We start from the raw sequence: 20,581 nt of genomic DNA, 5'->3' as shown, positions 1-20,581 counted from the left end.
AAATATAATCTTCTACTATTCTACGGCCATTTACCCTAGTAACATGTAATATTAGTGATTAATACATTATTACATATTGTTACGTCTATTCAAAACGGCACTTGTCCATCGTTTCTGCCATTTCCTTCATAAGTGTGTGGTTGCGGTCGTACACCACGTCTGCCTTGCTCTTCTTTGAAGTTTGAGCCTCGTATGTTGTGACGTATTGCGATTTCGGCTCGAGAGGCTTGAAGGCGCTGAAGTCGGCTGTGCTTTGCTGGCTTCTTTGGCACTCGAACACTGTCTGTGAGTCCGAGCGGTCAGGCAGCTTGTCGAACGCCCTCACGTCGGCCTTCGACACTGACGCCGGCTTGTTTTCGAACACCTGCGGCCCCTTCCTTCCCACCACTGTGTCCGTCGACCTCACGTGTGCCTTCGACTCTCCTGGCTTATTTTCGAACACCTGGCTTCCCGCCTTATCTGACAGTGAGTCTGACGACCTCACGTGCGCCTTCGACAATTTTGGCTCATTCTCGAACACGTGTCCATCTTTTCTCTCGACCAGCGAGTCCGTGGATCTTACGTGGGCCTTGGAGTCTGAGGGCAGGTTTTCGAAGACTTGGCTTTCCGACTTAGTCGTTACTGTGTCTGACGACCTCACGTGGGCCTTGGATAGTTCCGGTTCGTTTTCGAACACCAATCCGTTCGGCTTTTCGACCACCGAATCGTAGTAGCCGGTGTTTGCTTTCGACAGTTGCGGCTCATTTTCGAATACTTGGGATCCCAGCTTCTGGACCACCGTGTCGGCTGCCCGCACGTGCGCCTTTGATTCCTGTGGCTGATTTTCAAAGACCTGGCTGCCAGCCTTATCGTTCACCGAGTCTGAGGACCTTGCATGAGCTTTTGACAATTCTGGTACGTTTTCGAACAGGTAGGTTTTATTCTTATCCACCACGGCGTCCGTCGAGCGGGCGTACGCTTTCGACATCATTGGCTCGTTTTCAAACATAAACTGTGACTGATTTGTCGTAACATTATCCGCGCTCCTTGCGTCCGACTTTGAGGCTTCTGGGTCTTTCTCAAAACTGTATTTTTCGTGCCTCTGCTTAGCAAAGGATAGCAACCTGGATACTGGTGTTGATTTCAAGTTATTGTCTTTAAGAAGAGACGCGTTTGTCATGTCAAATGCAAGTTCGTCTATAAAATACATTTTTAATGTGAAATAATAAGTGAAAATAGGTTATGTGTGTAAAAATTGAGAATAAATTGACAAATTATCTCATTTGCAATAAAAAACTATTCCACATACCTGAATATAAATATTCTGGTGACAGATTATTTAAAATATCAAGTGTTAATCTGGAATCAAAAAAACTATTACACAATCGTGAGACTGATGTATACAGTCGAGTATAAATTACAAATCAGGTGTTGACCAAAAAATATCAAATCTGGAGTTAAATTTGCAAATTTCCGTAATATATATTCGGCCCTAAATAAAACTTTTTCTATTATATGAAATTAATAAGCATACGCATAAAACACTTGAATATATCCTAAATTGGAAAGTTAACGTCGAAACTTAAATGGATGCAAGCGAGTGCCACAAGTTTTAAAAAGAATATTAAATTTACAAAAGACGAACAATTATATTTATACTACAATAATCCTGTTTAATTAAACATTTGGTTAGAAACTCGGCAAACAATGTCTATAACGTTGAACCGAATAGATCTTAGTATGTGGAATCTAGAGCCCCTTATTTACACAATTAAAGAAAAATTTTGATAATTAGATGCCAATTAGTTATTTCGTATATGTTGTGTTATAGTGAGCATCTGGTTCTGTAACTTTTAATAGACTCATTGTTTTTATATTTGTGTTACCTGTATTATAGTATATATTCATACCTAATGTGTTCTCATATTATTTTAACATTATGTACCTTAATCGAGGTAGATCGTCACGTTTCAAACTTCTCAAGCTAGTTACACTATCGCACAACCTGAAAAGGGTGAATAAATGCTTTATTAAACACACACATGAATTAGAAACTAGTTTTGACCCTGATGATGTTGAACCAGTACACAATGAATCGTATTCTCCGTCAGATGAAATAACACTTGAGGATTCTTCAACCTTTGTGTCAAATTTTTCTGAATTTTCGGGTTTATTGAACAGCAGACTCCTTAAGTCATTGGAATCCAACGGATTCGTAAAATTAACACCAATTCAGAAATTATCCATTCCAAAAGTCCTCAAAGGATCGACGGTTTTGATTAGAAGTGCATCAGGAACAGGGAAAACCCTAACATTTGTAATCCCTGCACTTCAAAAACTAGTTTCTCCACCAGATAATGTCAAAATCACACGGAAAGACGGAACCAAGGTACCATTTATAGCTTACATGGAAGCTTTTAGGTTCTCATTATAACGCCCACGAGGGAGCTTTCGTTTCAAATTTCTAAAGTGACTGAGAGTTTGTCTAAGCCGTTCCCGTGGATCGTGGTATCTTGCATCAAAGGTATCGTCGTTCACTGTTATAGAGGTGTAGGCGGAGAGAGCAGGAAGTCGGAGAAGGCGCGCATAAGAAAGGGCATAACGATCGTAATCGGGACGCCCGGGAGGATTTTGGACCACATGGAGAGCACCTCCTCGTTCAATTTGACGAACATGGACATGTTAGTGCTTGATGAGGCGGACAGGCTGCTGGATATGGGCTTCGAGAATAAAATAAGGAACATCCACAGCCACCTCCTGGATTCGAAGAAGAGTAACGCGGAAAACGCAGGAATTCAGATCGTGTTAACGTCAGCAACGATAACCGATAGAGTCACTAAGTTGGTAGACACGTGTTTCGTAGCTAAGCCCCTATTGATAGGAGTGAACGAAGGTACGCGCATATACAAGAGTTCACGACTGTTATAGAAAATCACAAGATGCCAACGAAGTTAAATCTAGAATACGCACTGGTAGACTGTAACAACAAATTCATGTGTTTGGTGTCAATGCTGCTAAAGTTTGTAGGCAACCACGAGAAGGTACGAAAGTAATTAGATTAGTGATGTGTGTTATGGTTTACAGTTGATACTATTGATCTTTGGTATATAAGTAAAATGGAAAATGAGTAGATTCTGATATTCGTATCAAACTGTGATACAGTTAACTATATGGAAAGACTGCTTAAAATGCTATCATGGCCGAGTTTGAAAAGGAAAGAAGGGCCACAAGGGAGCCTGATGAAGAACACGAATTTAAATTTGTCGGAATTGGAGAAGGACCGAGTTTTGGCAAACAAGTTTGCAGTGAATAAGGACACGGAAAGGCAAATATTTGAAGTGCCCATTTACAAGTTACATGGCGACATGGAGTCTAAAGAAAGGTACGCTTAAAATTATAGATAAACAAAGATCCGTAATGCTGTAGAATGCCGCTGATGGATCAGTTTATAAATTCGAAGTCGTCAATAATGGTCTCAACGGACGTTGCATCCAGAGGGCTTAACCTCTCCAAGGTCAACAGAGTTGTTCAATACGACCCGCCGCAGCAGTTGGATGAGTTCATACACAGATCAGGAAGGACGGCCAGGATAGGTGACTCTGGAACGTGCCTACTAATACTGATGAAACACGAAAGCGAGTTCGTGCAAGTTCTCAACAGAAAGGGCATGAAGCTAAAGGAAATTGGGGAAGGTGAAGTATGGAATCCAATTAAGAATATACACACGCCTAAGTATTTGAAGAATTTTAAGGTAATTAGCCTATTGGACGGTTGTGGTAGATTATACTAGTTAGTGTTGCAGATTGGACTAGTTAGTATGGTAGATTAGACTAGTTAGTATGGTAGATTAGACTAGTTAGTGTTGCAGATTCGGCTAGTTAGTGTTTCTGTTAATAAAGGTTATACTGGTTATATAAATAAAGTGCCTCTGACGTTTACTGAATATAAATAACTACAGGGGGACTTGGTTGGATTCATGAGGAATAGATTCTGCACTGACGTCAAGGAAGACAGTCAGCTGTTGCAACTAGCCAAGAACGCTTTCAAGTCATCTATAAGGTAAGCATAGCCTCACTAGTATTGGTAATAATATCAGTGTTAGTAATAGTGGTAACATTTACCGTGAAACATTTCTAGTTTTATTAACAGTACTAACCTGACTAACACTAGTGGTAACAGCAAATTTACTAGTAATAGTATCACCCATGACAATAACTATGATTTACCTTTAGATCTTATAAGACCTACGCCAAGGAGTTGAGGAAGGCGTTCAACTTTAGACGCTTGCACTTGGGTCACTACGCCACTTCTTTCTGTCTAAACATGAAGCCCACTGAACTCATGAGCAGGAAGGACCAGACGAGTACAGAAGCGAGAAAGAAAAGGGCGCCTAAGATGCACTCGGACAGGCGAGCGAGGGAGCCCAAGTTGAACCTAAGTGCCGAGTCGCAGAGTGCAGCTGAAATGGCACTTAAGTACCTCAAGGAAAAGAACATGATTCTGTAAAGGGTCACTGCTTACAACCTGGGCAGTATTTAAAGAGTTGATGCAACCTGTTAATATCATCAGCTGTGCTTAATATCAGTGGACGTAACCTGTTAATAATACAAATCTAAGTGGAGTGTACACAGTGTATTTAATATGTTAATCGTCAGTTGCACAGGTGGCAGACTGGACAACGCGTTCTCTCCAGCTCATCTATGTTACATCACGTTGAGTACTTATCCACCAGTTTCAGCCACTGGTCGTAGCACCACCCAGTCACTATCGACTGGAAGTTCACGCTGTTCGAGTCGTTTTTACTCCTGGCCTAAACGCGTGTAAGCAGAACATACATTGTACTGCAACTACATAATAACTAGAATACATGGGCGTAAATAGGCGATACCCTTATAAGAACGTCAGACCGCGGGCTCTTGAACACCTCGATGTCCCCGTTCGTCGCCAGGAAGGTCAACGAGTACAAGTTGAAGCACGTGTTGTTGAACCCGTTCTGAGGGTCCCGGTCCAGCACAAACTCCCAGAAGTCGACGGGCGCCGCGGCCGAGAGGAGGCCGATGCGCCTCTTCATGCGCTCCACGCGCTCCTTCGTCTCCAGCTGCTGCTCGTACTCGACGAGCGCGTCGAGCTCCTTGTACGAGGCCGGGTTTGAGAAGGTCTGCGCCGGACGCCGCTGCCGCTGCTGCGACGCGTACTCGTGTGCTATGAGTCCCGATAGGGGAAGGCTGTCCCACGACAACGAGCTCAGCGCGAGTGCTCCTGAGGGGAAGTGCTTCGACATGAGCGCGAAGTCCAGACACCGGCGCGTGTGTTTGCCGGACGGGTCCCGGGCGTCCGTGACTTCGCGCTCTGCGCCGAACTTCTCGAGCAGCAGGTTCAAAATCGTGTCCAGCAGCTCCAGGGCCGTGGCCTCGTTGAGCTTCAGCGCCTTCTGCTTTATTATGGAGGATACCTTCTGCCCGTGCTCGCACGACTTCGTGATCCCCGTCTGTGTGCGCACATTGTTGATGAGGTACGCGTCGTTTTCGAGCGCCTCGTTCAGCTTTTCGTTGTTCAGGAAGCTGGACAGGTTCCCTGCAGTCAAGTTTTCAATGATGGAGTCGATTTGGTCGAACGTGAGTTCGTCGCAGACGTCACGCAGTGACTCGACATCTGGTGCCTGCTGATTCATGTGAACTTCCACAGCTTGACCTTAAAGCGACTTCTAATTTTTTTTACACAAATTGAGTGGATTCTACCTGGATGTGCGTATATTGATGAACATTCTCACTGATTGTTGTGTGGGCGGCGCTAGCGGTAGAATCTGCGGCCACGACAGAGTTTCCCAACCAATTGACAGGCGAATCGGCGCCAACTTGAATATCTACTATATCTAACTAAACATGAATGAACTGTGGACGTAAAACTGTGACTATAGTGTACACCCGTATCTCGCAAGCACATTGAGCGCGGTTGCTTGTGTAGAGTCCGTGCTCCGTGCTGATGCGCCACTGCAAGCCCGCTTCACATGATTCCGTTGGTGATTCTCTGGAAGTTGTCGTACTGGATCGTCGAGAAGCTGTTCACCGAGGCGTCGACCATCTCCGTGATCTTCCTGATGCAGGACTCCTCCGACTGCGTGAGCATGAAGCGCTCCTTGAACATCTCGATCGTCGCCGTCGTGCCCGCGAGGAAGCAGGGCATCTTGTTCGCCGTGGTCATCATCTCCACCAGCAGGACGATCTCGTCGACGTGCTTGCGCGCCTCGAGCAGCCCCTTGACCACCAGCGTCTTGAAGTAGAGGAAGTTGTCCGAGTTCGCGCCTCCGATCACGTCCAGGTACTCCTTCGTCAGCTTAAACGGCGTCGTCTCGAAGCTGATCAGCTTCCCCGGGAAGTTCGAGAGGCAGAATCCGTAGTCGATGTGTATCACGTGTCCTTGCGGGTCCAGCAGGATGTTCCCGTTGTGCCTGTCCTTCACCTGCAGCAGGTACGCCACGATCGAGTACGCTGCGTGGCTTTCGATGAAGTTTTTGCGCGCCTCGAAGATGTTCGCGTAGAAGAGCTTTTCGAATACTGGCGCCAGCGACTCCGAGTTGAACTTCTTCTTGATCACGTCCACTGAGTACGTGTCGTGCAGGAACTCCATGATGCCAGAGTTTGAGCCTGTCACCAGGATTTCGATTGGTCTCAGCCACAGTGGCAGCTTCGCCTTTGTGAATATTCTTCTGAACGACTCCAGGATCTGATTTGCCATTTTTTCCTGCCTCAGGTCGTCGTTCCCCTTCACTACGAACGCGTACAGGTCCCAGGACTTAAGCATTCCGTACGGCGACGCTCTTCTTATTCTATCCTTTTTATTCTCAAACGTCTCCTTCGACAGCACGCTCCTCACTTCTTCTGGCGTCATGTTCTTTATGTTTGGTGCTTTCAGGTCCCTTTCTCTCGGCGACTCTTTCCCCGATTCACTCAAATCCTTTTCCGCCGCCTTTACCTCTCCGTTCAACCTCGGCGACTCTCCGTGATCGCTATTTACGCTCGTGTTCCCTTCTCCATTTAGCTTAGATGAGTCACGATTTAGCTTGGCTGAGTCTCCGTTGATTTTGGGGGCTTCTCCATTTAGCTTGGCTGAGTCTCCGTTGATTTTGGGGGCTTCTCCATTTAGCTTGGCTGGGTCTTGATTTGGATTGGCTGGGTCTCCGTTTAGATTCTGTGTTGCATTTCCGTTCACATTAGACGTTTCTCCAGCTGTCTTAACCGAGTCTATATTCGCATTAGACGTTTCTCCAACTGTCTTATCTGAGTCTACCATCATCTTAGATGCATCTCCATTGAGTATTGGTGTTGCATCTGCATTTGATTTAAGTGAGTCGACATTCATCTTTGCTGTTTCCTGACTCAATTCGTCTATTTCTTGGTCCAATTTACCAGATTCATCATCCTCTCCCTCATCATCGTCACTATCTGGGTATATGCTATCTGCCGATTGGTTGCGCTTAAGTTCTTCTGTTTCCACATTCCTTTCAACTGCACTCGACTTTGGCGAATCTGCATCTATCACACCTGATGGCTCTACTCCTTCCCCTGACTGTTCCACCTTTAATCCACCTGCTTCGGCTACCGCTTCCAATCCGGCTTCAGCTACAGGTTCAAATCCGGCTTCTTCCACTTCTCCTTCTGCTGCTATTTCTGACGTTGATTCTTCAACTCCTCCATTCAGGCCACCCAGCACTTCCACCTTCGTAACATCCATGTCGGCTGCTGATGTTGCCGCTCCTTGACTCTGATCACTGACGACACCTTTTTGTGCAACTGCGTCTGACCCTTTCACCTCTGTTCCCATATCTTCTTTCGACTCTTCGCACTCCTCCCAGTTGACTGAACTTGAGTTTGAACTAGAACTCGAGCTCGACCTGCTAACGCTCATCGACTCGTTCTGCGAGTCCTCCTCCTCTTCTTCCGAACTCGACTTCGCTTTGTCCAGCATATTCTTGTACCTTTCCAGCGACTCGTCTGGCAGCATGTCCAGCGCGTACCTGATGCACTCTAGAGGGTTCTTTATCGTCTCCACTTGCGTCTCCGTGATCAGGTCATTCTTCAGCAGGTCCTCCACTATTGCGTCGAAGACGTACAGGTTCTTCATGCTCACGTTCTTGCTCCCCTTCTCATTCTGTGATATGAACTCGATGTCCTCGTCCAGGTTCGCCATTTCCACGTAGAACACGAAGGGCGCTCTTTTTTTCGAGAAGAATATCTTCGTCTCGCTCTCCACGATTCTCAGTATTTGCGAGAACGCCTGGTCCTGGTTACTCGTGCTCTTGTGCTTCGCCCCGTTGTACGCTCTTTCCGGCTCATTCAGGTACTGGAACGGCAGCGAGAGCCCAGTGTACGCGAAGCTCTCCTCGTACGCTGCCACCGTCGACCTTCTCAGCAGCATCCACTCGTTCAGCGCACTCACGAACACCTTCAGCAGCGGCTCTCTGCACTCTCTCTTCGTCTCCGTCGTCAGCAGTGACGAGTTTTCCATGCAGAGCACCACGAAGTTGTTGAGCGTGTTGAAGTAGTTCAGCCTCCTCTGCTTCATCATCAGCTTCTGCAGCTCCAGGTGCAGGTCATCTGTGTAGTCCAGGATCGGGTGCGTCTCCAGGTCCAGCGGGTTCCCCAGCTTCGTGTGCACGCCCAGCAGCTTCACCTTCGAGCACGGCGTCGAGAGCGTGAACGTGTTGTGCACCAGCGCCGTCGGCATCTGCGGACTCAGCAGCGAGTCCACGTTCGTGCACTGTTCGTACAAGTTCGCCTCTCCCGTCCTCCTTCTCTTCGAGAAGGACTCCAGCAGCAGCCTTCTGTCCAGCAGGCACGGGAACGCCATGTTCTCCGCGTTCGGCATCTCCTGACTCGGCCTTGCGAACGAGTTCGGCGAAATCAGCTTCGAGTTCACCACTGCCATCTCCGTGTCCTGCGTCATCTTCTGCGTCAGGCTGTCGTACTTCGGGATTTGGTCATCAATTGCCGCCTGGTAGAACCACGACAGCTGCAGTGCGAAGTGCATCGACACTGACGCCTTGTCCAGCAGGAACCTGTGCAGCGACGACTTTCCGTACTTCGATATCGAGAGTTGGCACAGCTGCGGCAGGTAGAACCCTATCTCCTCGTCCGTCCTCTTCGTGTAGAGCATGTTGACCAGGTACTCGTGCACGCCCGGCTCCTTCTTGTGGTAGAGGTGGTACATGTGCATGAACGCGTCGAAGTAGTCGTTTTGGTACAGCTCCAGCAGACTTCCGCAGTCCACTGTCATTTCCGTGATGTCCAGCGGGTTCTCGCTCGTGCCGTGTTTTTCAGCCTTTCTCGAGCTCTTCTTCTTCCCTCTTTCCGAGTCGTGTGATTTCGTTGAGTGGTGCGACTTGAGGCTCTCCGTTCTCCGTGTCATGCTCTTAGTTCTCGTTTCCTTCGCCTCTCCCATTTCCATCAACATCTGCAGTGGGTTTGTGTTTTTGTCGAGCGTCTTTTTCATGTCGCTGAGGAGGGACTCGTCCACTTCTTCCATCCTCTTCACTATTGGGCTTCCGACTGACTTTCTGCTCTCTTCCTCAGCTCGACCCGGCGGTTTTCTTTCCTTAGAGACGCTTTCCTCTTCTTCCTTCTTACTTTCGTCGTCTGCGTCAATTCCGTTTTCTTGTGTACTTAGGTTCGGCGAGGTCGATCCGTTACTGTTTTCATTGCGATATTTCACATCTCGGTCTTTCAAGTTTTCAGGATCATCTAGTAGATCGTTCCTGTCGTTCTCCTCTACATCCGCTCTATTTGAGGAAGATGATCCGTTGTGATGCTCATCTTCCACAATTTTACTATTTCCTGCGTCTTCGAGTGTCATTTAAAACTATTTATGTTAAAACACTGTGAATTTAATTTAAATTGTGCTCATTGTGAATAAATACTCAACAGATATGTTGCATCCGGCCTAATTTTATGGTTTATTTGTTATTTTACTATTAAAATCGTTTAAAATCCAGTACATTACATATTAATCTTTTTAAATACACAATCTTGTTTAAAAAATTATAATTATTTTCGTAAAACTTTTATTATTTTACCCATAATTCCCAAAAAGTTGTGCCCATTAATGAACTTACAACCTTCACATTTTTGTTATTTTTGGTGTTATTTTATATTATTTTTTGTAAACTTGTATTATTTTTTATTCTTTATCATTTATTTTGTTTACATTCATTATTTTCCTTTAAATTTTATAATTTTTAATTTTACACAATTATATTATTTTTTTCAATAATCTCTCATAATTTTTTACAAGAACTTTTAAATATTTTAATTTCCACCATTTCAAATCAGATTTCATTTTATGTTTAAAAAAACTCATTTTATAAACACTTTTATTGTCAACAATACCCCGTCGTATTATTAAACAATACCAAATACCCATTACATTTTTAAAACCTGGCAGTACACTGTGTAAATATGTAATAAAGTAGCTATAAACAACGTTTTAACATGATTTAGAGCCTGTTTGGCTTCACTTGTTATCGAATGGTTTGACGTCCCTGATGTTTTCCTTTTTGGTCATCAGCATTATCAGTCTATCGAATCCTATGCCGAATCCTCCGTGCGGCAGGTACCTATACTTCCTCAGATCCAAGTACCTATATTCTCTATAAATCCTTGCTCTATACCTTCGGTAGCCACTCTCGTTCATGTTTAATTCCTCCATTTTCCTGCGAAAGGGCGTTAGGCTAATTCTGATCACACCTTTTCAGCACTTCGTAATCATCTTCTCTGAGTGATCCTCCTGCTATTTCGTACCCGTATGGAGCTATTATGTCAAAGTTGTCCACCGTTTTCTTGATTTCCTCTCCGGCTGTATCACTTAGATTACTTTGCTCCTCTTTGTTGGTCGACTCCCTATATAGTTGTCATTGTTATTTTTTTTATTATTGTTATCTTTTAATCGTAATTGTTTTTATTATTGTTATTGAAGCCAACCACATATCTAGGCATCAGCTTACTTCATATAAAATGCCGTTATGGACTCTGGGTAGTTAGTTATTGCCAATATTTGGTTATTGAAGTGCTCAACTAGTGCCTTTTCATTTGAATCTGTCAACCGTCTTCCCCAGCTGACTGGTCCATAATTATACTTCCTAGAACCTGGTTCTGATTCCAGTAACTACGTGTAATTACGTGTGTGTGTAAATCCAATTAAATCTTTGATGCTATTATAATTAGAGTTATAATTAAGGTTATAACTAGTACTTTATATTTACCTCGTTTAACACTTGTACGGCTTCGTCATATGTTATTATTTTAATTTTTGCAGAGGACTATATTGTTATCGTCAGCAACATTATTATCGTTATTAATATTGTTAATACCAACTAATCACTGTAATAAACCTACCAAGTGCCTCAGGTGTTCCTCGTAGTTGCTGTCAAATTTGTTTAAATACTGTACATATTCGTTACACTTCTCAAGTATATGTTTTGCACACGCTTGAATATAGTTTTCGATGAACCTTATCATCCCCTGGTGACAACTGTTACCATTCGCCACTTACCTCGATGCTATAATTTGACATCTCAGCTTCTATCATAGAAAACTCTGGAGAATGTCTCGTTGTCTATGAGTCAATCAGTTTATTGTTAGTGTAAATCATATTGGCATATCAGATAGTTATTACAGCAATTCACAGATGAATTGGTTAATAAGCCAACAAACACTACTCATTCTGAAACTTACATCTGAGACTTCTGATCTAAATGCTGGGCCGAACTTCCACACGCGCCTCAGTGCGTAACACGCGTATTCCAGTTCCATTTGCCCTGTTGGACTCAGAAACGATGAGCCTCCCAACTCACTTTCCTCTTTAGTTTTCAGCTAAACGTTTCTCATTTCATCCCTATCTCTACCACTTACGTGGAATGAATGTAAGTTTTCGCAGTTCATTCTTGTGATACATGGCGTTTCTATGTAGCAAAACCCGTGTTTCTGAAAATTAGCTACTCAGTTCACTCTCGAAACCTACTGCGAAGAAATTGAACGTTAGGTGCATCAACTCGCTTCTTATACGCATCACCGATGCGAACAGCTTGTTTTGGAACCTCAGGTGCGGGTGCTTTCTGAGATACTCGTCGGAGTAGCTTACGTTTGGCAGCACTGGGTTCACGTCGTCTCCGTTCGCGTGTGTGTGCAACTCCATCTTATGTTTCGGGTCTTCCTCGTTTACGTGCAGGTCAAACTCTGAGAGCGACCTTTCCGACGGCTTCCCCTTCCTGTAGTCTATGATTCCTATTGCTAACACGTCGTCTCCCGGTTTTATGGACTCCAGGTCTCTGAAGGCACTGTAGTTGTTAACTACTATCTGCAGGTTCTCGATGGTCGATCCATCGTTAAGGTCAATAAAAATTATCTTCTGCGACGGAATTCTTCTCACAGACACCACCGAACCGAACACGCTTGTTGCGAATGGAAATGGGTACCTGCTGTGCGATTTATAATACTCTTTTATGTATGTAAACAGTCCTGATATCGAGTAAAAATTCCGATCAGAATTACTGTGATCGAAATCTAAAAGCCACAATTATTGCTCTTTCTAACCTGTTTTAGTCTTATATGATTCATAGGGATCCAATTCCTCTGAAACTGTTGTCAAATTGTGCATTAAATTCTCTGGGCTGTACGCATTATGGTTATGTGTGTGTCTATAATTTTGCGTATTATTTCCAATCGAGCCATCTCCGTATACTAATAGGTTTTGTGTATTACTGGCTAGTGGTATACGGAATCCTTCGATACTATTACAGTTAAAGTACAATATAAGCGATATGATAAACATCAATTGGTGTGGGTGAGTGAAATATGCGAACACCAATCTACAAACTACATTCAAAATTTTATTTAAAAGTTCAGTATACACCATTTTATTATAAATTGTAAAAATAAACTAATTTTAATATGGATTCCACTACCTATTATAGTGTCATCCACCATGGGCATATACACACAAATTTATTCTATTTGAACCAAAATGTCTTTACACACACTTATCATTTTATGTTTTTAAAAATATTAAAATCTTATGTGTATTGTACAGATGTGGTTAACTGGTGATTTAAATGTTTTCGAGCCTGCGCCGTGAGGTGTGTGAGTTCAGGCTCTCCGTGACTTCTCGGCTATTCGCCGGTACGTTGACAACACTTTACACTATATCGTCCAGGTCAGCACTATCGATGATATGCAGAATACCACCAGGGTGGCGTTCACGAAGTAGGCCGATATCCTGTCCTTCGTTATCGTCCTGATCAGAAATAGGGACAGCGAAGTTCCGACGAGGGACCCGAAGAGCGCCGGCAGCAGCTCCTCGACTTTAAATTCCACCTTCAGGCCGAACCTCGACAGGGTTGCGATAGACATTGACAGCGTCAGGAAGTTCGACGTGGCTGAGCACGACACTGGGCTCATTGCCAGGTACTGCAGCAGCGGCACCATGAATATCCCTGAGCCCGTGCCTGCGCTTCCTGAGAAGAACCCTGACAGGAAGGCCACCAGCAGGTTAAGCAGGATGTAGTGGACTCCTGCGTCCAGCCACTTTTGTGCCTTCTTAGTTCCCATTCTTCTGCACACTTTGTCCCGCACCTTGTCCAGTCCCCTGGAGCAGCTCTCCGCGATCTTCCTCGGCTTAAATGACAACCGGGTTTTTACTGCGTAGAACAGTCCGAGTGACAGCATCAGCACAAACACCGGTGCGTACAGGAGCGGCTTGTCCACCTTGATTGCCAAGAAGTACAAGAGCAGGCAGAACACTATCAGCATGAATGACACCAGTCTCTTATCCGCCGTGTGCACCGTCACGTTGTTGTAGGACTTAAAGAGCCTATTTATTCCGTTGATGACGCTTTGGGTCGAGTCTGATCTCGATGCTACACTATCCTCTTCGTCCGACTCGTCGTCGTCGCAAATGACCTTAACGTCTTTTGAATCCACTTCACTCATCTCCTCAATTTCAATCTCCTTTTCCGACTCCACTTCCTGTTTATGATCCTCATTCGACTCCGTATTTTCATGTGTGCTTGACACAGAATCTGGGTCTGTATGTTCCGGTGACTCTCTATCGTCCTTCTTTCTATTGACACACAGCATAATCAGTTTCAAAATTGTGACCAGCAGGGATAGCGACACGATCACTGTCACCACGAGCTTAATGTTATCCTTTGCGAAGAAGTGGAAGGTCGTACCTAAATAGCTGCCCAGAATACAGAACGGTATGAGTGAAAGTGACAACACCAAGTGCACTCGTGGCGTTTCAAAAGCCTTTGATTCCTTGCTTTCTTTTATTTCTGTGTTTTGAGATAAAGATTCAGTCTCTTCGGGCGTGTGTTCAAGCTGCTCATCTGTCGGCTCCAGTCCCTCAACGTTGCCCTCTTTTAACTCATCTTCATTTACAACAGTCTCTGTATTTTCATTTTTTACATCGGAATCGATTTTTTTATCAGCCTTCTCTGACGACCTTTTCTTTTTAAAGGCTTTAACTATAACCGCGACATCGTTCCACAGGTGGTAGGATGCTCCGATGAACGATGTCATCAATATTGAGGTTTTTGACAAATAAACTCCTTTCGGCACATCTGAGTATAGGTATCCTAGGAGTGGAACGTACAGTATGCCTCCTCCTATTCCGATTGCCACGCAAAAGGACGAGACCACGCATACTATTACGAAACTGAATATTACTCTTCCTGGAACTTCCATGACATTTTATCTGAATGTCAATTCAGGAGTCTCGGTTAATTTTAGCAGAGGGTGTACGTATTCTATGTACTGAGAACTATGTGTCGACATACATTAAAACAGAGCAGTAGAGGGTCAAATAAAACTTATCAATAATTTAGATTTCAAATTATTTTAGGGTTGCGCCCTTACAATTATTTTACAAAACTATTTACTGGCTCATTGCTGCTTCACAGAATCTCATCAGGCACCACTGTGTACGAATACAGTGTGGACAGTCTACACATTTTACTACGTTTACTCTCATACCTGTTTATTGTCGTCTTCCCTATGTTCGTCTTCTTAACTCCCTCAATGTTTATTGACTTGAGCGTTTCAGCAAACTCTTCTTTCGATTTGGCTATGGATTCTATTATTTCTGACGGGCTTTTGTACCTAATTTTTCATTTGTTGATTTCATCATCTTTTGTTTCCTAATTTATAACCTGAAACTTACTTTTGTGCTATTGCTACTGCTTCGTTTTTTCCGATGTTCGGTACTTGTAACAGTTGAGATAACCACCTGAACACATTTTTGTATTCTTGTTATTTTACAGTATTATAGGCTATTTACTATCATTTCTGGGTGTGGTTGGCTTTTTTCTTCACTCGTTCCTTTCTATCTCAATCTCTATCTACTAATCTTACGTTTTATCTTCCTCCAACTCTTCGTTCAATAGACTGTTTGGCTTCGATTTAAATTTTGAGGATAGTTTCTTCCCGTAACTGGACCTTATTGACTTCGATGATATTACGATAACATTTGCCTAAATGGTTTTTCATTCATTTCCAGCAGCTAGGTTATTTGTTATCAGCAATCTATCATCCCTGTAGGTTAACTTAACGCTAGCTCTATTTTACAGTAACTAACCAGGTCTGAATTATCATCAGTCTCAATAGTGTCTACATCGTGGTAAACTAGTAGATACGAGGTCAATTCGTTCATCATTGCCATCTTTAGCAAAATTGTATTATCGTCTTGCAGTCCCTTGTTTTCTCCCACTCCTATGGGATTGATAAGGTGCAAATCTCTTATTCCGTGGACGATGAGCATAAACTTCACGTGTTCGTTAAACAGTTTAAACGACTCGATGATCTCGTTAATTCGACACTTGATGTACTCCACGTCCTTACACTGCAAGTCTTCTTTAGTGAGGACTATGAACACAGCAGCCACCGTCATTGTGCCAGAACAAGAAACGTCCTCATAAAATGTGTCGGATTTGGGACTGGAGCTCTGAAAAAACAATTGTGTTGACGTATTTGATCGTAAAGGTGTTTAATGTCACATGAATTCTGATACATTAATCGAGTTAAAACATACTGGGCTTAAGAGAATAACGGGGGAAGTGTCCAATTCTTTGCCTTCAATCAATTCTACATCTGAAGATAGATTTTTAATTAGTGCGTTCATTGGGAACAGGCAGAATATCATTTGAAATATCAAGTAAATGTTTACACATACGACGTACCACTCGATTTTTTCTTAAACGACTTGTCCACCTGGGTGTAATAGGGGAAATTGGTGGTAACAAGGCACACGTTATTGTGTCGGCATAGATATTTATACACAGTTTCTGGAATTAAGCTGTCCATGTTGTTCGTGAATATCTCCAAATCGGCAGTTGATGCCTCAACTTCCTTTCTTAATAAATCCAAAACAGAATCAAATGATTGAAACGTTTTAGGAATCCATATTCCTACACGCAACTCTGGCTGAGAGTTCCGTATATTGTCTGGATTGAAATCGTTTGACATCATGAGAGAAGAGCATATAGATTCTTAGGGTGTTTAAAGTTCAAAATTTAAAACAATAGTCTATAAATACACAGTATATTGTATAATTAATTATGTGTAGTATGTGTGTAATAGAATAATGTGTATTAATCGGTAAATATCTAGTACAACATGTTGTGCTGAGAACAACAGAATTTTGTAATACTGATCTTTAAAAGTATTTTTTAATTACAATTTTTAAGTAAATTAGGTTTTCATACATTGTACTTGAGTATAGTATAAAAATATGTCAGATCCGGACTTAAATTCGGAGTCTTCCAGTGAAGACGAATACGGTAACGTAAAACGCATTTTAATAAATATTTTAGGACCAGTGCCAGTTCCAGTTGTAAAGAAGAGGAAAACAGGTATTAAATCGATGAAATAAAATGTTTTAGTCCAATTCAACGATTCGCTTTATTTGAGTCACTTCCCTTGCTCTAATTTTTACTCGAGGAGTTACACTCATAGGACGTTTGTCAAGCACGGTATGGTTTGGACTGTGAATAACCTGTTTTCAGTTGTTGCAAGCCATTCGACGCGCTATATAGCGACAGGAAGCGACGATGGGTGTATAAAATTCTGGTACTACGACCAGGATGGAGTTCAGTTTGTAAAGCATTTGACGGCGCACACGAGTTAGTTAAGAGAAAATAAAGGTGGTTTAGGCGCAATTATTCAGATGAGGGCCTCAGTAGACGGGCTTCACCTGGGCTGTATTTCATACGATAAAACGTATAAGCACATCGACTTTCAGTCCTTCGACCTAGTAAACATCATTAAGCTGGACTTCGTACCAGTGGCACTGGAGTTTCTGACATCGGAGAACTCTCCACACCCAGTGGTTGCAATGTAAGTGTGATAGGTTATAACGCCGTTTAGAATGAATTCAAGCAGAGAAGTTCATATTTTCAAGCCCACGCTGCAGTCGACGAGCGTCAGCAAGTTTGAAATAGGAACGACGAGCCCGCACCTGATGCTGTTTAATCCGAGGGCAGGAGTGTGTTTGGTAGCAAACAACACAGGCGATGTGGACCTGTACGACGTCGAAACATTTAAATTCCCCAAGTGCAGCGAGTATTTTAGAGTAAAAATGAAGAGTGATACCGATTTATACGAAATGCGAAAGGTGAGTGGATGTACCGTACAAACTTATTATACCATTAGTGATATATCACATATAGCATACATAGTATACACATATAGTAACACTACTATTGGTGACAGTAAAAGTGTGTAGCACACACACATAGCAAATATATATGGCTATAGAAGTAGTTGGTTTAGTTTAAACTGATGTTCTTATATAAATAATTTAGTACAACACCCATGTGGTATCGATGAGTATATCGCCAAACTGGAATTTGGTTGCAATGTATTGCAACGACGGAATGATAAGGATATTCCGATTTGAAACGATGAAGTTGTACAGAGTGTACGACGAGACGGTGACAATGTACTCAGTGGCACAGACTGACCCGAATCAGTCTGTGTTACACTTTGACTCGAGCGACTTTCTGAGGAGGCAGTCGTGCGAAAACGAAATAAGTAAATTGACCGGCGAGGGAGAGTACACGAACCTGCTGTTTGACTCATCGTCGAATTATTTAATGTACCCTTGTATGCTGGGAGTGAAGATCGTAAACATAATCACGAATAAGCTGGTGAGAGTGATTGGGAAGTCAGAGCCGTCATTGAGATACATGAAAATATCGCTACTGCAGCACGTTGTGGACAAGGTGAGACTTGAGTTATTTATTGTTACTGCCACTGCTACTTTTACGGTTACTGTTGCAGTTACTACTGCACTTACGTCCACTGCTACTGCCATTATATAGTGAGACTGTAAAGTCCATAATACTCTTATGTGTCGTTATCGTACTGTCCCATGGAGGTGACCTAACACATATGTGTAGAAACGATACAAGCCATCGATGGACGCTAATCAGGATGTATTGCCGCCGATTTTAATAGCAACCGCATTTCAAAAGTCAAAGTAACTATCTGATACTTTGAAAGATAATTCTGTAGTATATGGCCCTTATATCTAGATATTGGTAGTACGACACGGTATTTATGCAGTTAACCTAGTATCCATTTCCTTAATTTAGCATTTATGTAGTTAACGACACGATTAATAAACAATTAGACTGTATATATTCACGGATAAGGACCCTGACGATGATGAAATTGAGACTAGAGACGTGATAAGTGACCAGCATGGTGAAAAGGCGGAAACAAAGGGTAAGTACGAGAATAATAGTGGAACACTAATGAGTGAATTTAGTCGTCGACAAGGGCGGGAAACTAGCAAAGGAGGCAATAATACACACGAGTAAAGGGGATATACACGTCCAGCTGTTCTACAACGAGTGTAAGAAGACAGTGGAAAACTTTACAGTGCACTCACTAAACGGGTACTACAATGGAACAATATTCCACAGAGTGATTAAAAATTTCATGATTCAAGGAGGAGACCCTACAGGAGACGGCACGGGAGGTACGAAGTAGCAATAGGTTATATAAATACGTTGGTACAACGCCTGTGTGTAACGCATGTTATTAGGGGAGTCCATTTGGGGCAACGAGTTTGAAGATGAAATACACCCGTCGCTGAAACACGATAGACCATTCACGCTCGCAATGGCAAACTCTGGGCCAAACACAAACGGATCGCAGTTTTACATAACCACGGTCCCATGTCCCTGGTTAGACGGAAAGCATACGGTGTTTGGAAGAGTGACGAGTGGAATGGACATAGTACAGGACATAGAAAAGGTAACGCTGATAAATTAGTGGCATTTGTTGATTAACAGATAAAAACTAGTTTCCAATCTTTATTTAATGATATGTGCAAACTGGTACCTAGACAGTGATATTCCACGACGCAGCAACTAATTCTAATGCAGATTCCCACAAATAAGGACGATAAGCCCATAAAGGACGTGGTCATCGTCAGCATAAAGCCAATACTGTAGAATGTGAATAAGTTTGTTCATAAGGAATCGCAACTGCTAATTTTAATCCAATACAACTAATGTAGCTATAGAATATTATATTTCAATACAATTTATGGATAAAGATTCATTGCCGTTGTATATTAAATGTTCATATATATATATATATACATATATATATATATTTATATATTTATTTGTATATACAAAATGTATGATAAACTAATCTGTTGTATATACCTGTGTGTAAGCACTTACACATACGATAAAATCAACTATGTCTATTGTATAACTTTTAATCAGAAAAGCGTAGATGGACTAACAAATCAAATCGAGTTAATAAATAAGCACAGAGTAAAATTTTATGTGCCAAAGGCAATGAATATAGTGATAAAATATGGGCTTGAGACTTCAAGGTAAGAAGATAATGAGACAACACTAATTATGTCGATCATTAGATACAAGGTTAATAAGTGTCACAAATGGAAGAATTAAAGGTATTCTGATACATATGCAGGTAGATATCTGCTAAAAATGAAAAATGCTGCAAAAATCTAAAAAATTGTCAAAAAGTCGGACAGCAAGACTAAAAGCAGCAGGGGCCAAAAACGGATAAAAATATACATATATGCAGTTAAAATAACTTAGATCGATCTGAGAAGATCGAGAAAAAGTTGATGAATTGAAAATTAGATCGGAAAATAAGAATAAGGAATGAAGAATAAAAGAGAAATAGCTAGCCATTCTCAGGTAACTTGAAACACAATCACGCGAATGTGTAGATCAAACTAGATTAGTTTTAAATTTTTAGGAAAATCGGCCGAGAGTAACCGTATTTATACTTAAAACAATGCATCGGATCTATATATTGTCTAAATCTGCAACGGCAGCGGAGTACCCTAGAAAATTTTCACAGCAGTTTCACCTGTCAAGGGCAAATATAATTTAAAATAAAAAAAGAAACCTTTTTTATTACAGTTGTGTAGAGTACACTTAAATTTTTAATTTATTCAGTTCGTATTCATCTTCGTATTCTAAGTCATTTTGACACATTTCTATCGGATTTTAATTTTGAACAGTATTAGATTTTTAGTTCTAATTATGTTAACCCTTTGA

General features: G+C 42.3%; 8 protein-coding genes across 8 annotated transcripts; 2 read left to right on the top strand and 6 right to left on the bottom strand.

Annotated features, from left to right (window-relative positions):
* Positions 1-85: 85 nt before the first annotated feature.
* Positions 86-1,189, bottom strand: TOT_010000777 (conserved hypothetical protein; the record flags this gene model as incomplete). Its single annotated transcript, XM_009691324.1, has 1 exon — positions 86-1,189. The coding sequence occupies one exon, from the start codon at positions 1,187-1,189 to the stop codon at positions 86-88; it is 1,104 nt and encodes a 367-aa protein (XP_009689619.1).
* Positions 1,190-1,918: 729 nt separating this feature from the next.
* On the top strand, positions 1,919-4,485 carry TOT_010000776 (DEAD-box family helicase; the record flags this gene model as incomplete). Its single annotated transcript, XM_009691323.1, has 8 exons — positions 1,919-2,368; positions 2,401-2,508; positions 2,542-2,872; positions 2,908-3,020; positions 3,111-3,361; positions 3,406-3,730; positions 3,938-4,038; positions 4,212-4,485. The coding sequence occupies 8 exons, from the start codon at positions 1,919-1,921 to the stop codon at positions 4,483-4,485; spliced, it is 1,953 nt and encodes a 650-aa protein (XP_009689618.1).
* Positions 4,486-4,687: 202 nt separating this feature from the next.
* On the bottom strand, positions 4,688-5,650 carry TOT_010000775 (conserved hypothetical protein; the record flags this gene model as incomplete). Its single annotated transcript, XM_009691322.1, has 2 exons — positions 4,688-4,789; positions 4,868-5,650. The coding sequence occupies 2 exons, from the start codon at positions 5,648-5,650 to the stop codon at positions 4,688-4,690; spliced, it is 885 nt and encodes a 294-aa protein (XP_009689617.1).
* Positions 5,651-5,982: 332 nt separating this feature from the next.
* TOT_010001295 (phosphatidylinositol 4-kinase) lies at positions 5,983-9,501 on the bottom strand (the record flags this gene model as incomplete). Its single annotated transcript, XM_009691321.1, has 2 exons — positions 5,983-7,199; positions 7,854-9,501. 2 exons carry the CDS (start codon positions 9,499-9,501, stop codon positions 5,983-5,985), a joined length of 2,865 nt encoding a protein of 954 aa, XP_009689616.1.
* A 984-nt stretch (positions 9,502-10,485) lies between these two features.
* Positions 10,486-12,801, bottom strand: TOT_010000773 (uncharacterized protein; the record flags this gene model as incomplete). The annotated part of the gene is made up of 10 exons (XM_009691320.1): positions 10,486-10,684; positions 10,719-10,871; positions 10,976-11,136; positions 11,234-11,290; positions 11,367-11,492; positions 11,524-11,586; positions 11,706-11,843; positions 11,883-11,954; positions 11,992-12,533; positions 12,564-12,801. 10 exons carry the CDS (start codon positions 12,799-12,801, stop codon positions 10,486-10,488), a joined length of 1,749 nt encoding a protein of 582 aa, XP_009689615.1.
* Positions 12,802-13,169: 368 nt separating this feature from the next.
* Positions 13,170-14,714, bottom strand: TOT_010000772 (uncharacterized protein; the record flags this gene model as incomplete). The annotated part of the gene is made up of 1 exon (XM_009691319.1): positions 13,170-14,714. The coding sequence occupies one exon, from the start codon at positions 14,712-14,714 to the stop codon at positions 13,170-13,172; it is 1,545 nt and encodes a 514-aa protein (XP_009689614.1).
* Positions 14,715-14,923: 209 nt separating this feature from the next.
* Positions 14,924-16,490, bottom strand: TOT_010000771 (conserved hypothetical protein; the record flags this gene model as incomplete). The annotated part of the gene is made up of 6 exons (XM_009691318.1): positions 14,924-15,128; positions 15,190-15,255; positions 15,381-15,499; positions 15,604-15,969; positions 16,057-16,115; positions 16,205-16,490. The coding sequence occupies 6 exons, from the start codon at positions 16,488-16,490 to the stop codon at positions 14,924-14,926; spliced, it is 1,101 nt and encodes a 366-aa protein (XP_009689613.1).
* A 265-nt stretch (positions 16,491-16,755) lies between these two features.
* Positions 16,756-19,486, top strand: TOT_010000770 (cyclophilin peptidyl-prolyl cis-trans isomerase protein; the record flags this gene model as incomplete). The annotated part of the gene is made up of 10 exons (XM_009691317.1): positions 16,756-16,876; positions 16,907-17,146; positions 17,177-17,360; positions 17,391-17,637; positions 17,828-18,268; positions 18,425-18,504; positions 18,658-18,752; positions 18,796-19,008; positions 19,075-19,286; positions 19,418-19,486. 10 exons carry the CDS (start codon positions 16,756-16,758, stop codon positions 19,484-19,486), a joined length of 1,902 nt encoding a protein of 633 aa, XP_009689612.1.
* Between the last annotated feature and the right edge of the window lie 1,095 nt (positions 19,487-20,581).

This window comes from Theileria orientalis, chromosome 1 (genome assembly GCF_000740895.1).
Source record: "Theileria orientalis strain Shintoku DNA, chromosome 1, complete genome".
Taxonomy (NCBI): domain Eukaryota; phylum Apicomplexa; class Aconoidasida; order Piroplasmida; family Theileriidae; genus Theileria; species Theileria orientalis.
Note: the sequence above shows the minus strand (reverse complement) of the source record. Positions and strands in the feature narration are given on the sequence as shown.